Below are 19,007 nucleotides of genomic sequence, written 5' to 3'. Positions count from 1 at the left end.
CCCAGCACCATTTATTAAATAGGGAATCCTTTCCCCATTTCTTGTTTCTCTCAGGTTTGTCAAAGATCAGATGGCTGTAGATGTGTGGTTTTATTTCTGAGGACTCTGTTCTGTTCCATTGGTCTATATCTCTGTTGTGGTACCAGTACCACGCTGTTTTGGTTACTGTAGCCTTGTAGTATAGTTTGAAGCCAGGTAGCGTGATGCCTCCAGCTTTGTTCTTTTGACTTAGGATTGTCTTGGCAATGCGGGCTCTTTTTTGGTTCCATATGAACTTTAAAGCAGTTTTTTCCAATTCTGTGAAGAAACTCATTGGTAGCTTGATGGGGATGGCATTGAATCTATAAATAACCTTGGGCAGTATGGCCATTTTCACGATATTGATTCTTCCTATCCGTGAGCATGGTATTTCTTCCATGTGTTTGTGTCCTCTTTTATTTCACTGAGCAGTGGTTTGTAGTTCTCCTTGAAGAGGTCTTTTACATCCCTTGTAAGCTGGATTCCTAGGTATTTTATTCTCTTTGAGGCAATTGAGAACAAAGATACAACATACCAGAATCTCTGGGACACATTTAAAGCAGTGTGTAGAGGAAAATTTATAGCACTAAATGCCCACAAGAGAAAGCTGGAAAGATCTAAAATTCACACTCTAACATCACAATTAAAAGAACTAGGGAAGCAAGAGCAAACACATTCAAAAGCTAGCAGAAGGCAAGAAATAACTAAGATCAGAGCAGAACTGAAGGAGATAGAGACACAAAAAAACCCTCCAAAAAATCAATGAATCCAGGAGTTGGTGTTTTGAAAAGATCAACAAAATTGACAGACCGCTAGCAAGACTAATAAAGAAGAAAAGAGAGAAGAATCAAATAGACGCAATAAAAAATGATAAAGGGGATATCACCACCGACCCCACAGAAATACAAACTACCATCAGAGAATACTATAAACACCTCTATGCAAATCAACTAGAAAATCTAGAAGAAATGGATAATTTCCTGGTACACTCTCCCAAGACTAAACCAGGAAGAAGCTGAATCCCTGAACAGACCAATAGTAGGCTCTGAAATTGAGGCAATAATTAATAGCCTACCCACCAAAAAAAGTCCAGGACCAGATGGATTCACAGCTGAATTCTACCAGAGGTACAAGGAGGAGCTGGTACCATTCCTTCTGAAACTATTCCAATCAATAGAAAAAGAGGGAATCCTCCCTAACTCATTTTATGAGGCCAACATCATCCTGATACCAAAGCCTGGCAGAGAAGGTTCTTGAGAAGCATTAATGGTCTCAAGAACTTTGTTCTGAAGACTAGAAGATGAAGAGAGGCTTCCCTTTGATTCTCCTCAAGGCAAAAGTTTGTTCATTTATAGATACCCTGAAGCAGAGAGAGATAAGCAATTTCCATAGGTGTCAATAGCCTTCCATCTGTAGATAGGACTGGTTGGACTTATGTGTTGACAACAATCTCCAAACAAATGAATCCTCTCCCTTGGGTCTTTTATATCCATTCTCGTATGACTTAATAACCTGTTCTTAATGGTCCATACAAATGGAGGTATTTTGTAGTGGGAGAAATCCCAAAGAAGTAATCATTCAGAGAGCATTCTATTTGGCATTGGAAATGGTTTAGATGGATCTCTGGCCACAGTTCCACCTTCCATCTCCATGTCAATTAATGAGTAAGCCAGGCAGTGTTTACTGTGTATAACTGCGAGGTGGAAAGATGAGAAGCGTATCAGTCAGGGATTTCCAGGGAAACAAAATATGACATAGATATAGATATTGATATTATTGTATTGAGAGAGTGATTTATTCCAAGGAATTTGCTTATAAGATTGTGGGGATGGGGGGCGGACCAAGATGGCCGAATAGGAACAGCTCCAGTCTCCAACTCCCAGCACGAGCGACACAGAAGACCGGTGATCTCTGCATTTTCAACTGAGGTACTGGGGTCATCTCACTAGGGAGTGGAGGACAATCGGTGCTGGTCAGCTGCTGCAGCCCGAGCAGCAAGAGCTGAAGAAGGGCGAGGCATCACCTCACCTGGGAAGCGCAAGGGGGAAGGGAATCCCTTTTCCTAGCCAGGGGAACTGAGACACACAACACCTGGAAAATCGGGTAACTCCCACCCCAATACTGCGCTTTAAGCAAACAGGTACACCAGGAGATTATATCCCACACCTGTCCGGGAAGGTCCCACGGCCACGGAGCCTCCCTCATTGCTAGCACAGCAGTCTGCGATCTAACCGCAAGGCAGCAGCGAGGCTGGGGGAGGGGCGCCCGCCATTGCTGAGGCTTAAGTAGGTAAACAAAGCCGCTGGGAAGCTCGAACTGGGTGGAGCTCACAGCAGCTCAAGGAAACCTGCCTGTCTCTGTAGACTCCACCTCTGGGGACAGGGCACAGCTAAACAACAACAACAAAAAAAAGCAGCAGAAACCTCTGAAGACGCAAAAGACTGTCTGACAGCTTTGAAGAGAGCAGTGGATCTCCCCACACAGAGGTTGAGATATGAGAAGGGATAGACTGCCTGCTCAAGTGGGTCCCTGACCCCTGAGTAGCCTAACTGGGAGACATCCTCCACTAGGGGCAGTCTGACACCCCACACCTCACAGGGTGGAGTACACCCCAGAGAGAAAGCTTCCAAAGTAAGAATCAGACAGGTACACTCGCTGTTCAGCAATATTCTATCTTCTGCAACCTCTGCTGCTGATACCCAGGCAAACAGGGTCTGGAGTGGACCTCAAGCAATCTCCAACATACCTGCAGCTGAGGGTCCTGACTATTAGAAGAAAAACTATCAAACAGGAAGGACACCTATACCAAAACCCCATCAGTACGTCACCATCACCAAGACCAGAGACAGATAAAACCACAAAGATGGGGAAAAAGCAGGAGAGAAAAGCTGGAAATTCAAAAAATAAGAGCGCATCTCCCCCTGCAAAGGAGCGCAGCTCATCGCCAGCAACGGATCAAAGCTGGTCAGAGAATGACTTTGACGAGATGAGAGAAGAAGGCTTCAGTCCATCAAACTTCTCAGAGCTAAAGGAGGAATTACGTACCCAGTGCAAAGAAACTAAAAATCTTGAAAAAAGAGTGGAAGAATTGACAGCTAGAATAATTAATGCACAGAAGGTCATAAATGAAATGACAGAGATGAAAACCATGACACAAGAAATACGTGACAAATGCACAAGCTTCAGTAACCGACTCGATCAACTGGAAGAAAGGGTATCAGCGATTGAGGATCAAATGAATGAAATGAAGCGAGAAGAGAAACCAAAAGAAAAAAGAAGAAAAAGAAATGAACAAAGCCTGCAAGAAGTATGGGATTATGTAAAAAGACCAAATCTACGTCTGATTGGGGTGCCTGAAAGTGAGGGGGAAAATGGAACCAAGTTGGAAAACACTCTTCAGGATATCATCCAGGAGAACTTCCCCAACCTAGTAGGGCAGGCCAACATTCAAATTCAGGAAATACAGAGAACACCACAAAGATACTCCTCGAGAAGAGCAACTCCAAGACACATAATTGCCAGATTCACCAAAGTTGACATGAAGGAAAAAATCTTAAGGGCAGCCAGAGAGAAAGGTCGGGTTACCCACAAAGGGAAGCCCATCAGACTAACAGCAGATCTCTCGGCAGAAACTCTACAAGCCAGAAGAGAGTGGGGGCGAATATTCAACGTTCTTAAAGAAAAGAATTTTCAACCCAGAATTTCATATCCAGCCAAACTAAGTTTCATCAGTGAAGGAGAAATAAAATCCTTTACAGATAAGCAAATGCTTAGAGATTTTGTCACCACCAGGCCTGCCTTACAAGAGACCCTGAAGGAAGCCCTAAACATGGAAAGGAACAACCGGTACCAGCCATTGCAAAAACATGCCAAAATGTAAAGACCATCGAGGCTAGGAAGAAACTGCATCAACTAACGAACAAAATAACCAGTTAATATCATAATGGCAGGATCAAGTTCACACATAACAATATTAACCTTAAATGTTAATGGACTAAATGCTCCAATTAAAAGACACAGACTGGCAAACTGGATAAAGAGTCAAGACCCATCAGTCTGCTGTATTCAGGAGACCCATCTCACATGCAGAGACATACATAGGCTCAAAATAAAGGGATGGAGGAAGATCTACCAAGCAAATGGAGAACAAAAAAAAAAAGCAGGGGTTGCAATCCTAGTCTCTGATAAAACAGACTTTAAACCATCAAAGATCAAAAGAGACAAAGAAGGCCATTACATAATGGTAAAGGGATCAATTCAACAGGAAGAGCTAACTCTCCTAAATATATATGCACCCAATACAGGAGCATCCAGATTCATAAAGCAAGTCCTTAGAGACGTACAAAGAGACTTAGACTCCCATACAATAATAATGGGAGACTTCAACACTCCACTGTCAACATTAGACAGATCAACGAGACAGAAAGTTAACAAGGATATCCAGGAATTGAACTCATCTCTGCACCAAGCGGACCTAATAGACATCTATAGAACTCTCCACCCCAAATCAACAGAATATACATTCTTCTCAGCACCACATCGCACTTATTCCAAAATTGACCACATAATTGGATGTAAAGCACTTCTCAGCAAATGTAGAAGAACAGATATTTTAACAAAGTGTCTCTCAGACCACAGTGCAATCAAACTAGAACTCAGGACTAAGAAACTCAATCAAAACCGCTCAACTACATGGAAACTGAACAACCTACTCCTGAATGACTACTGGGTACGTAATGAAATGAAGGCAGAAATAAAGATGTTCTTTGAAACCAATGAGAACAAAGATACAACATACCAGAATCTCTGGGACACATTTAAAGCAGTGTGTAGAGGGAAATTTATAGCACTAAATGCCCACAAGAGAAAGCAGGAAAGATCTAAAATTCACACTCTAACATCACAATTAAAAGAACTAGGGAAGCAAGAGCAAACACATTCAAAAGCTAGCAGAAGGCAAGAAATAACTAAGATCAGAGCAGAACTGAAGGAGATAGAGACACAAAATACCCTCCAAAAAATCAATGAATCCAGGAGTTGGTTTTTTGAAAAGATCAACAAAATTGACAGACCGCTAGCAAGACTAATAAAGAAGAAAAGAGAGAAGAATCAAATAGACACAATAAAAAATGATAAAGGAGATATCACCACTGACCCCACAGAAATACAAACTACCATCAGAGAATACTATAAACACCTCTACGCAAATCAACTAGAAAATCTAGAAGAAATGGATAATTTCCTGGACACGTACACTCTTCCAAGACTAAACCAGGAAGAAGTTGAATCCCTAAATAGACCAATAGCAGGCTCTGAAATTGAGGCACTAATTAATAGCCTACCCACCAAAAAAAGTCCAGGATCAGATGGATTCACAGCTGAATTCTACCAGAGGTACAAAGAGGAGCTGGTACCATTCCTTCTGAAACTATTCCAATCAATAGATAAAGAGGGAATCCTCCCTAACTCATTTTATGAGGCCAACTTCATCCTGATACCAAAGCCTGGCAGAGACACAACAAAAAAAGAGAATTTTAGACCAATATCCCTGATGAACATCGATGCAAAAATCCTCAATGAAATACTGGCAAACTGGATTCAGCAGCACATCTAAAAGCTTATCCACCATGATCAAGTGGGCTTCATCCCTGGGATGCAAGGCTGGTTCAACATTCGCAAATCAATAAACGTAATCCAGCATATAAACAGAACCAAAGTCAAGAACCACATGATTTTCTCAATAGATGCAGAAAAGGCTTCTGACAAAATTCAACAGCCCTTCATGCTAAAAACGCTCAATAAATTCGGTATTGATGGAACGTACCTCAAAATAATAAGAGCTATTTATGACAAACCCACAGCCAATATCATACTGAATGGGCAAAAACTGGAAAAATTTCCTCTGAAACCTGGCACAAGACAGGGATGCCCTCTCTCACCACTCCTATTCAACATAGTGTTGGAAGTTCTGGCTAGGGCAATCAGGCAAGAGGAAGAAATCAAGGGTATTCAGTTAGGAAAAGAAGAAGTCAAATTGTCCCTGTTTGCAGATGACATGATTGTATATTTAGAAAACCCCATTGTCTCAGCCCAAAATCTCCTTAAGCTGATAAGCAACTTCAGCAAAGTCTCAGGATACAAAATTAATGTGCAAAAATCACAAGCATTCTTATACACCAGTAACAGACAAACAGAGAGCCAAACCATGAATGAACTTCCATTCACAATTGCTTCAAAAAGAATCAAATACCTAGGAATCCAACTTACAAGGGATGTAAAGGACCTCTTCAAGGAGAACTACAAACCACTGCTCAGTGAAATAAAAGAGGACACAAACAAATGGAAGAACATACCATGCTCATGGATAGGAAGAATCAATATCGTGAAAATGGCCATACTGCCCAAGGTTATTTATAGATTCAATGCCATCCCCATCAAGCTACCAATGAGTTTCTTCACAGAATTGGACAAAACTGCTTTAAAGTTCATATGGAACCAAAAAAGAGCCCGCATTGCCAAGACAATCCTAAGTCAAAAGAACAAAGCTGGAGGCATCACGCTACCTGGCTTCAAACTATACTACAAGGCTACAGTAACCAAAACAGCATGGTACTGGTACCACAACAGAGATATAGACCAATGGAACAGAACAGAGTCCTCAGAAATAATACCACACATCTACAGCCATCTGATCTTTGACAAACCTGAGAGAAACAAGAAATGGGGAAAGGATTCCCTATTTAATAAATGGTGCTGGGAAATTTGGCTAGCCATAAGTAGAAAGCTGAAACTGGATCCTTTCCTTACTCCTTATACGAAAATTAATTCAAGATGGATTAGAGACTTAAATGTTAGACCTAATACCATAAAAGCCCTAGAAAAAAACCTAGGCAATACCATTCAGGACATAGGCATGGGCAAGGACTTCACGTCTAAAACACCAAAAGCAACGGCAGCAAAAGCCAAAATTGACAAATGGGATCTAATTAAACTAAAGAGCTTCTGCACAGCAAAAGAAACTACCATCAGAGTGAACAGGCAACCCACAGAGTGGGAGAAAATTTTTACAATCTACTCATCTGACAAAGGGCTAATATCCAGAACCTACAGACAACTCAAACAAATTTACAAGAAAAAAACAAACAACCCCATCAAAAAGTGGGCAAAGGATATGAACAGACATTTCTCAAAAGAAGACATTCATACAGCCAACAGACACATGAAAAAATGCTCATCATCACTGGCCATCAGAGAAATGCAAATCAAAACCACAATGAGATACCATCTCACACCAGTTAGAATTGCAATCATTCAAAAGTCAGGAAACAACAGGTGCTGGAGAGGATGTGGAGAAATAGGAACACTTTTACACTGTTGGTGGGATTGTAAACTAGTTCAACCATTATGGAAAACAGTATGGCGATTCCTCAAGGATCTGGAACTAGAAGTACCATATGACCCAGCCATCCCATTACTGGGTATATACCCAAAGGATTACAAATCATGCTGCTATAAAGACACATGCACACGTATGTTTATTGTGGCACTATTCACAATAGCAAAGACTTGGAATCAACCCAAATGTCCATCAGTGACTGACTGGATTAAGAAAATGTGGCACATATACACCATGGAATACTATGCAGCCATAAAAAAAGATGAGTTTGTGTCTTTTGTAGGGACATGGATGCAGCTGGAAACCATCATTCTCAGCAAACTATTGCAAGAACAGAAAACCAAACACCGCATGTTCTCACTCATAGGTGGGAACTGAACAATGAGATCACTTGGACTCGGGAAGGGGAACATCACACACTAGGGCCTATCATGGGGAGGGGGGAGGGGGGAGGGGGGAGAGATTGCATTGGGAGTTATACCTGATGTAAATGACGAGTTGATGGATGCTGACGAGTTGATGGGTGGAGCACACCAACATGGCACAAGTATACATATGTAACAATCCTGCACGTTATGCACATGTACCCTAGAACTTAAAGTGTAATAATAAAAAAAAAAAAGCTAAGTATATTCCTTGCAGATCCTAAGTGTTCATGCTGTTTTTTTTTTTTTTTTTTTCATTAAACTTTTTTAATGGGTCTCAAAAAAAAAGAAAAGATTGTGGGGACTGGCAAGTCTGAAATCTGTGAGGCAGGCTAGAGGACTGGAACCTCTCAGGAAAGAGATGCAGTGGTCTTAAGGCAGAATTTCTTCTTCCTCACAGAAACAGTTTTACCCACCCACATTATCAAGGACCATCTCCTTTACTTAAATTGAACTGATTATTGATATTAACCACATCTCCAAAAGACCTCCACAGCAATACCTACATTGATGTTTCATTAAATAACTCAGAACTGTAACCTAGCCAAGTAGAGATATAAAATGAACCATCATAAGAAGCCTAAAGGAAGTTCCAAGGAGACCCTAAAAATCAGTATCTGCTCATGGAGATAATCAAAAGCTGGCCTATAGTTCACTTGAACTACAAAAAAAGGAAAACATATGGCAAATGTAGTAGGACAATGGATCTGATTTGAGAAGAAAGGTAACAGTTGTTGAGTTCCTACTACATTCTTGACCCTTAATTCTTTATCTCATTTATTCATTTACAATAGCAGCTAAGAGATAGATTATAGAGGCTTCATTTTACTGGTGAGAAAACTGCATCTCAGTAAGGTTAAATAGCCCAAAGACACAAAGTTAACAGGGCAAAGCTCGGATTCAAACCCAGATATATGTGAAACCAAACCCACATTCTTTCTACAAAACAAGATGCCTGGCCTGTCTGCATAATCTTTCTAGAAGGACTGAATAAAAGGTTTTTAAAAAAAGAGAGATAATAATTTCCGGGCACTTACGTTCTTATCTGGATCGTTTATTTAGTTTTCATGTTTGTGTTTGTTTTATGTTTTTAAATAAATAAGCACTTAAATTTCGAGTCAAGAGTCAAGGTTTAGGTGAGGCATATAAACTTCCCCAAGGATACATACTTAAATCCACAAAGAAGGTGAACTAGAGGAAAGGTTCCTTGACAAGTAGTGTCAGATTTTCCCCACTACACTTGCCTTAAACTGCTCCCGTATTATTATGAATTCAGACCCTCTGTCTTAAACCATAAACTGTTTGGGTTTTCTTTAGTTCATACCTAGATTATTTTCTGTAGCTAACACAGTTCTTCAAATCCTCTTTTTGGAAACTGCCTTAATATAAAGCTACTTCACTGAAAAAGCAGCAATAAAAAACACGGTATTATCCATCCTTTGTTACTGTTCATTTATCTTTATCTGCAAGATTTCTGCAACAAAACACAATTGGTAATACTATAATAAATATAATAAATGTCATAAGAAGAGAGTGGTGAGATGTCCATAATTAAGTCTGATTCCCTATCAGGGCTTTTTATCATTGAAAAAGTGTTTTGCTGAAAGATCTTTTTTAATGCAGGCAATTGCTTACATCTCTCTCTTGTGGATTTAAGTTGCCTTGAATATTAAGGAACATCATATTGCCCTTTATCCATTTTTAACATAAAAATGATAATTTATCATTATCTTACTTTTTATATAGGAGTTTATGCTTTTCAAATGCTCTCAAGTACATCATCTCAAAGATGTCATTATACTTAAAAGAGAAGTAAGGTAGAACCATCTAGTGCAGAATAAAATGAAATCTGAATCTGTTCAGCTCCAATGCAATAGTCTTGTCATAGACCACATCTAGAGATAGACAGAGTCGGCTTACAGCAGAGGTAGTCTTGCTTTGTCATAGATAGAGAAGGAGTTGTTGGTGAAGTTGTGCAGGGTTCATTACAGGCTGTCTTACAAAAAGAAACCAAAAACCATTGTGAAGCAAACCAGAGATCTTAAATCTGAGATTCAAGTAGACTAGGAGGCCAAAGAGGGTAGTCAAATGTAGAGGGCTCGGTCGGGCATAGCTGAGTTCAAAGAAATTTTCCCTAACAATTGAACTCTGCTGATGTCTTTCTCCAAATGCCGTCTCAAAGACACTGTCTGGTTTCTGACACGATGTTTGTGACCCTGAACAAGATATTTAACCTTTTGGCTCCTTACTTTTCTTATGTTACATTATAGGATTTTTTGGAAAATGAATAATGCATCATTCTCAAAGATGCTGCTAAATGTTAGATGGTCATCTTTCTGTTATCTTTAGCATAAGGGGAGAAGCTGTGTCAGCTTTGGCTTTGGCTTTGCAGAAATACATGCAGTGATTTTGTTTAAGACAGCATTAAAATTAATTGGTTTACAGGCTGGGCACAGTGGCTCACGCCTGTAATCCCAGCACTTTGGGAGGCCGAGGTGGGTGAATCACCTAAGGTCAGGAGTTCAAGAACAGCTTGACAAATATGGTGAAATCCCATCTCTATTAAAGAATACAAAAATTAGCCTGGCATGGTGGTGTGCACCTGTAGTCCTAGCTACTCGGGAGGCTGAGACAGGAGAATTGCTCGAACCCGGGAGGCGGAGGTTGTGGTGAGCCAAGATCACACCACTGCACTCCAGCCTGAGGTGACAGAGCGAGACTCCATCTCAAAAAAAAAAACGGTTTACAAATTTCGAGGGAATATCAACTGGTGACATGGAAAGGCTTCTTAGAAGACCGCTAGATAGTGAAAAGAATGAAAAGAAATCATCTATTGAATGAATATATTGCTAGAGAGAATTTATAAGATAGACAATACAAGTGGATATAGTTGAGTCCCCCAAAAAAGGAAACGGCACTGAAATTAACCTATTTTTTTAACTGGAATTTTTAAATTTTTCATTTGATTGCAACTGTCTTATATTTTTTCCTTCTCAGCTTTGACCTCGTAGCCATCGGTGGTATCTCCGTCATCTTAATCTTCGACCGATCACCTTTCCTGCCTGAGAAGAGGACACTCTGGTTGCCTTGGAATCAGTTTATTGTGGTGGAGAAAGTCACCATGCAGAGAGTTGTATCAGACCCGCCATCCTGCGATATCTCCAACTTTATCAGCCCAAACCCTATTGTGCTTCCTTCACCACTCACATCATTTGGAGGGTCCTGTCCAGAGAGGGGAACTATTGTTCCTGAGCTGCAGGTGAGTATATTGGCCTTTGAATGTATAAAATAATAATATCATGGAGTTGTCAACAGTGGATAATAGCTACATTCCTTTTCCTATTCTTGTTGCCATCCTTATAATGTGCTACCCTTTATTTGTCAAGAGAAGTCTTCAAATGTTTTTCTGGCACACATTTTTAACATAATTGGCCAGGGCATTAGAATGCTATCTGTGGCCATGGAACAGAACAAGATTAAGTAGCTTTCATAAGAATTAAACCCCAATCCTTGACCTAATAAACACTGTGCTCTAAGAACAAAGCTAGCTGGCTTATTAGTAATAACAGTATAATCCATGAGCTTGGACTGTTTGTGGTTCTGAAATTAAAAATCCTTAAGAAATTGAGTTTTTGAGCTGGGCATGGTGGCTCACGCCTGTAATCCCAGCACTTTGGGAGGCCGAGGTGGGCGGATCACCTGAGATTGAGAGTTCAAGATCAACCTGACCAACATGGAGAAACCCCACCTCTACTAAAAATACAAAATTAGTCAAGCGTGGGGGTGCATGCCTGTAATCCCAACTACTCCAGAGGCTGAGGAAGGAGAATTGCTTGAACCCGGGAGAAGGAGATTGCAATGAGCCAAGATCACACCATTGCACTCCAGCCTGGGCAACAAGAGTGAAACTCTGTCTCAAAAAAAAAAAGAAGAAGAAAAGAAAAAAATTCTAGTTTTCTTCTGTTGTCTAGTTTGTATCATTGTCATTATTCTTAGAAGACATGATAACTTCTCTTGTCTAGCTGTGTAAAGTAAACATAGTTTTCAAGCCTGTGCAGTTTCGGCTTTTTTTTTTTTTTTTTTTTTCAAAAAAGCTTTGCTTCTGAGTGTTCAAGCTTTATAGTCAGGAGAAGACATTTTTGAACCTTGATATTTTAACATTCCTGAGAATTATTCTTTATTGAGCATTCAATATTGTCATTTCAATATTAAACCATTCAAACAACCATAGTACAATTCCCTCACCACATTATAGAAACATTTTAATGATAATTAAATGTGGAAGCACCAAAATGGACTCATAGGTCTTACAGATCCAGAAATCCAGAAGTAAATGCATGCTCCAAGATAGAATTGATTGTTCTTTCATCATAACACCACCCACCAGCTCTTAGCAGTACCCAGAGAATACCACTTAGGAAAGGCTCACACAAAAATACTGCCCTTCAGGAAAAGCAGTCCAAAGAGCTACCCATTATCTTTTCCATTGCTCTTTGCTTAGAAAGGAAGAAAAAACAAGACAGTGTTTAATGAGTACCTTTGATTTGTACACCAATCCCTTCACGGATGTCATTAGGAAGTATGGGTCTTCTTTCAGCACGAAATTTTCCAGGCTTATCTAGGATTGCATGTTTTCTTAGGAAAATGAACTACTAAGTTGGTGAGTGTCATGCTATCCTTCTCTACTGTACTTCTGTCACCATCTGAGAAGACAGCTGGTGGACAACTCTGGTATCAAATGGCTAATGTAGAGGGAGAAAAATTAGGCAAAGTGTACAAAAAAGGATCGTGTCCTCAGAAACAGGAGAAAGACTAAAAATCCTGGACAATATGAGATACCATATGTTTAACAATCAGTTCTGCTATGTGCACAAGTTTGGAAAAGTAAGAGGGGACAAGGTTCTGAGGTAAAAATGAATAAAAGCATGAAAATATCTACACTACTCATGTCACCTTAAGTGTATTGAATAGGATAGGCTTTTTCTTCAGAGGTCTTTTGAAAGATGAAAGTCATAGAACACATGATTCAGTTTTAGTTACCACCTTTGGTTATTTAACTTTATCTGTGGTGATAAGCAAACAAGTAATAGCAATTAATCAAAGAAGCCAAGTGGTATTTTTACTCTGAGACCAACGTTTAGTGTAAAATTTGCAGAGGAATTAGTGGAAGTTATTTGCTTCTCAGTCACAAGTGCCAACTTGGAGAAACTTGTTCCCAGCCATTGCTACATCCAGGCACAGAAAAAAATATAAGAGAAAAATTTGATTAAAAATTTGGCCTCAGGGTCATTTCAAAGCTCCAAAGAAAACGAATTTGATGGCATCAGTAAAGATTAATTCTAGGGAAACTATAATCTTTGTCATAAAATATCACTTGCTGGGCCTGCTTCTCAAGTTCTTCCTCTTAGAGAGCCTAGCCTGAATAAGGATTACACCAATGGTTTTATGATATACGACTTAACACCAAACAAGATTTTGTGTATGTTTATATAAGAAAAAGACCCCTTAATGGAGCCCATAGTACTGAATTGCTTGACATTCAGCGGTATGATCTTTTTCAACTCCTACTAAGCAGTTTTTGGAACACTATTGAAAAGCTGAAATTGTTCCTTACACAATCTTTCCTGGCATGGGAAAAAAATAAAAGCAATCCTTAAGTTTGGGTCTTGTCTCCATTCAGGTTTGGTGCAAAATTCAAAACCTATTATTATACAGTCTCACAAAGATTCAAGAACAAATGCCTTGACATCCTTAGACCTGTTTAAGCTCTCTCCTTTGGCATGTTTCAAAGATAACTAAGCACACAATATCCTCATCTACCTGCGACTACTGACAAGAGCCTATTTGGCTTTTTTATTATTATTATTATTTCAGGTTGTACAGGAGGAAATTCCCATTCCCTCCAGCTTTGTGAGGCTGAGTTACCTGAGCAGCCGCACCCCTGGGTATAAAACCCTGCTACGGATCCTTCTGACACATTCAACGATTCCTGTCGGGATGATAAAAGTACACCTCACAGTAGCTGTGGAAGGGCGACTCACACAGAAGTGGTTTCCCGCCGCAATTAATCTTGTCTACACGTTTGCTTGGAACAAGACCGACATCTATGGACAGAAGGTTTGGGGCCTGGCAGAGGCTTTGGGTATGTTGAACTAATTATATGTAAATAGCGGTATTACATGCACAGAACAGAAAATACTTGTTGTGTGTTAATTTGTATTTGGAATAATTATTGATTTTCTTCTGTTTGAAGGATCTAAGGCATTTTTCATTTAAACACTCCCTTGAGGCCAGTTTAGAGTTCCCTTTTGACACATTTTTGCTTCAAAAACATTTTAGTTCCCCTTTCATGATGGCTGCGTACCAATGGAATCACGCAATATCTGACTTGTAACTGTCACCAGAGCCGAATGCTGCCTTCTAAATGTGACCTTTGGTGTGGCATTCTATAGGCCATGTTTTTGGATTTGACGTTTAGACTGTCATTTCTACTTAGAGACTACAAAATTCTAACTTATAGCCATCTCCACTTATTATCTTTTATGTCTAAGATGGTTAGACTTCATTAACTTGTTACTTCTTCAGGTTAAATAAAAAATCATCCTGCCTTCCTATTCTTTTTGATTTTCTGTAATCTCAAGACTTTAAAACCTAGCATCTTATAGATAGCAGGGACCTGAAGAGGTCCTTTGGGCCTGTGGTTTTCAGATACTTAATTCTCCCAGACATATGACATTTTTTTAAAATGAGGCAGAGATAGATTTGCCAATGTTTTATTTTGTCAAGTAAGAATATTTTTAAAATAACTCACTATAATATACTATTCCTACCACTACCATAATTTCATAAATGAAGGATACCTTAATAGCAGAAAAGAAAAAACAGCCTGTTTTAAGAAATGATGGCAAGCAATCGAACCCTGACAATCAGAGTGAGATAGACTAACACCAAAGTCTTTATCTCTGTCACTCTGTAGAAAACAGAGAAACCTTCCTAAGGAACTTGATACAGGTTTGTAGATCTGCAGTTTGGGAGCCTTTGATCCTTGTACCTTCAGGCAGTAGCTCATGTAAATCACCCTTGGACAGATGAGAAGATTATTTTAAAGTTCTCCAAAAGAGACATTTAGACATCCTCCCTTGGAAGTGTCTGTCATGATATAATCCCCATAGAGCTGAACTATATTTCTTAGACCATAGTATGTCAATTTTCTCTTCCCAGAGGGAGAGAGAGTGAGAGAGAGAGAGAGAGAGAGAGGGAGAGAGAGACTGATGACTCTTCTCTGCCCAAGAGACCCTCATATATTTAAATAATTAACTCATTTGTGTTGGACTTTACTGGAAAGCAAGGAATATGGACAGGTTCATATTTCCTCAGTAAATGGGAAATTATTGTAAAGACACACAAGAAAACAAGAAAGTACAAGAAATACCATCAGTAGCCTCACAAGCAGGCCTCAAACTTACAGCCTTGTTCAGGATGCATTGCATTTCTAGAAGGTCAGCATCTGCTCCATCAACTCAAAACCAGTTCAAGTTTTTTCCAAGTCCACTGCTTCCCACAGTGGTGACTCAGCCATACTTAAGACTGACTTCATCTCTCCTCCTGCCATACTAACTACCCTCCTTCTCTCTCTCAGCTCTTCACATTCTATGTGGTCTGCTAACTTGCAGTGTATCTTGCATTCAGGTTCCTCTTAGAGAAAATATTGTGTTGTGTCAGCCATTTACTGTGCAGTCCAGGACACCCTTGTAAGGCAGAACTTTAGCATTAGGCTACCATGAAAGTTGCTGACCAGCCTACAGTCCTGCTTAATCCCTATTCTATTAGTGTAGTGGTTATGAGAACAACTCTGGAGCCAGCCTCTTACCCTGGGTTCAGATCATTCCTTCTCTACTTACGAGCTATGTGACATTGGATAAATTACTTAATCTCCAAATGCCACAGTTTCTCCATCTATAAAGTGATTATCATAAAGATTATGTTACTCATAGGTTTGTTATGATATGATGATTAAATGAGGTGAGTAGCATAAAGTGCTTGGCACATCGTAAGCATTCAACAAATGTCAGTTGCTGGTATTGCTTTTTTTCAGTTTTGTTGTGGCCAGGGTCCTGTGATCACATAGTATAAAGCATGGCGTCTATGCAGGTATTTGTTGCCTCAGCTTCTCTAAGAATGGTGTTGTGAGTGTAACAGGCAGGCACTTTGTGCTACTTACTCTCCATTTCCCCTCCCTGCCCACCCCACCCCTCCGCCCCCCACAAACATACACACATAATCTCTTTTCTGTCTTTCTCTGTGCTCTGAGAGGCTGGTTTCCATGGACTGCATTCCCTGAACGCCTTGCTCTTTAACTTCCCACTTGATTTGCTCAATGAGTGGCACCATCTGGAGACTGTAGAACAAGAACAAGGTCAGGGTATTTATCCCTCTTCCTGCTTTACTGCAGACTACATTAGACAATAGTAGCTCCTGTCTAGTAGCGCCTCCTCCAAATCCCCATGCTCTATCTTGCCTTCTGTATCATCACTCCCTCCTCTTCCCCCTACAAGCCCAGAAAGTTTACCAGTTATGCCAGTGCTTAGGTGGCTCTCCCTTCCTTGATAATTCTCTTAACTCTGCCCATGCCTTAATTCAAACTCTCTGCAGTGAACATTTACAAGTGCGACATCTTATTCTTGCTGAGACCCTCACCGAATCATACTCAAAGTCTCTAATTCTGTTCTCCATGATATTATCCTACAGCATTTCCTTCACTAGGCGGATAATCCAAAATTCCTCTAATTTTTCTCTATAGGTCCTTATTTTCTAATTATTTTAATTAATTAATTTTTAAACTTTTATTTTAGGTTCATGGGTATGTGTGTAGGCTTGTTATATAGGTAAATTCGTGTCACAGGGTTTGTGGTACAGATTGTTTTGGCACCCATTTACTAAGCCTAGTACCCACTAGTTATTTTTTCTGCTCCTTTCCCTCCTCCCAGCCTCCACCCTTAAATAGGCCCCAGTGTCTGTTGTTCCCCTCTTTGTGTCCATGAGTTATCATCATTTAGCTCCCACTTATAAGAGAGAATATGCGGTATTTGGTTTTCTGTTTCTGTGTTAGTTTGCTAAGGATAATAACCTCCAGCTCCATCCATGTTTCCGCGAAAGACACGATGTCATTCTTTTTTATAGCTGTACAGTATTCCATGGTATATAAGTACCACATCTTTTTTATCCAATCTGTCATTGATGGGTATTTAGGGTGATTCCACATCTTTGCTATTGTGAATAGTGCTGCAATGAACATTTGTGTGCATGTGTCTTTATGGTAGAATGGTTTATATTCCTATCCAAAGAATGGGATTTCTGGGTCGAATGGCAATTCTGTTTTTAGGTCTTTCAGGAATTGACACACTGCTTTCCACAATGGCTGAACTAATTTATGCTCCCACCAACAGTGTTTAATTGTTCCCTTTTCTCTACAACCTCACCAGCATCTATTATTTTTTGACTTTTTTAAAATTTGCATTTCTCTAATAATGGGTGATATTGAGTTTTTTTAACATGCTATTGGCCACATATATGTCTTCTTTTGAAAAGCATCTGTTCGTGCCCTTTGCCTACTTTTTAATAGGGTTGTTAATTTTTTTCTTATTAATTTGTTTAAGTTCCTTATAGATGCTGGATATTAGACATTTGTCAGATGCATAGTTTGCAAATATTTTCTCCTATTCTTTAGGTTATCTGTTTACTCTGTTGATAGTTTCTTTTGCTGTGCATAAGCTCTTAAATTTTATTAGATCCCGTTTGTCAATTTTTGCTTTTGTTGTGATTGCTTTTGGTGTCTTCCTCATGAAATCTTTGTCTGTTGCTATGTCCAAAATGGTATTACCTCAATTGTCTTCCAGGGTTTTTATAGTTTTGGGTTTTACACCTAAGTCTTTAATCCATCTTGAGTTGATTTGTGTATCTGGTGTAAGTAAGGGGTCCAGTTTCAATCTTCTGTATATGGCTAGCCAGTTATTGCAGCACTGTTTTTTGAATAGGGAGTCCTTTCCCCATTGCTTGTTTTTGTCAGCTTTGTTGAAGATCAGGTGGTTGTAGATGTGTGACCTTATTTCTGGGCTCTCTATTCTGTTCCATTGGTCTGTGTGTCTGTTTTTATACCAGTACCATGCTGTTTTAGTCACTGTAACATTGTAATATAGTTTGAAGTTGAGTAATGTGAGGCCTCCAGCTTTTTTTCTTTTTGTTTAGGATTGCCTTGGCTATTTAGGCTTTTTTTGTGGTTCCATATGAATTTTAGAGTATATTTTTTCTAATTTTGTGAAGAATGTCATTGGTAGTTTGATGAAAATAGCATTGAATCTGTAAATTGCTTTCGGTGGTATGGTCATTTTTACGATATTGATGCTTCTTATCCATAGCATAGAATGTTTTTCTGTTTGTTTATGTTATCTCAGATTTATCTGAGCAGTGTTTTGTACTTCTCTTTGAGAGATTTTTCACCTCCCTGGTTAACTGTATTCCTAGGTATTTTATTCTTCTTGTGAGTATTGTGAATGGAAGTGTGTTCCTGATTTGGCTCTCAGCTTGGCTGTTATTGGTATATGGGAATGCTAGTGATTTTTGTACATTGATTTTGTATCCTGAAATTTTGCTGAAGTTATCAGCTAAAGGAGCTTTGGGGCCAAATCTATGGGGATTTCTAGATATAGAATCATGTTATTTGCTAACAGGATAGTTTGACTTCCTGTCTTCCTATTTGGATGCCCTTTATTTCTTTTTCTTGCTGTATTCCTCTGGCCAGGACTTCCAATGCCATGTTGAATAGGACTGATGAGAGAGGGCATCCTTTTTTTGTGCCAGTTTTCAAGAGGAATGCTTCCAGGTTTTGCCCATTCAGTAAGATGTTGGCTATAGGTTTGTCGTAGACGGCTCTTACTATTTTGAGCTATGTTCCTTCAATATCTAGTTTATAATAGAGAGTTTTTAACATGAATGCATGTTGAATTTTATCAAAGCTGTTTATGCATCTATTGAGATAATCAAGTGGTTTTTTTCTCTAGTTCCATTTATGTAATGAATCACATTTATTAATTTGAGTATGTTCAACCAACTTTACATCCCAGGGATGAAGTATACTTGATCATAGTGGATTAGCTTTTTGAAGTGCTGCT

At 39.4% G+C, this 19,007-nt stretch overlaps 1 protein-coding gene across 3 annotated transcripts in view; it reads left to right on the top strand.

Moving 5' to 3' along the window:
- TENM1 (teneurin transmembrane protein 1) overlaps positions 1–19,007 on the top strand; it is a 657,629-nt gene that overhangs the window by 486,458 nt on the left and 152,164 nt on the right. For all 3 annotated transcript variants that reach the window (XM_030934095.1, XM_030934096.1, XM_030934094.1), the window contains exons 17-18: positions 10,837–11,098; positions 13,714–13,981. In XM_030934095.1, coding sequence (XP_030789955.1) covers positions 10,837–11,098; positions 13,714–13,981 — 530 coding nt within the window. The remainder of the gene's footprint in view (positions 1–10,836; positions 11,099–13,713; positions 13,982–19,007) is intronic.

This window comes from Rhinopithecus roxellana, chromosome 7 (assembly GCF_007565055.1).
Source record: "Rhinopithecus roxellana isolate Shanxi Qingling chromosome 7, ASM756505v1, whole genome shotgun sequence".
Classification (NCBI taxonomy): Eukaryota; Metazoa; Chordata; class Mammalia; order Primates; family Cercopithecidae; genus Rhinopithecus; species Rhinopithecus roxellana.
The sequence above is the reverse complement of the archived record's forward strand: the minus strand, read 5'-3'. Positions and strand labels throughout refer to the sequence as shown.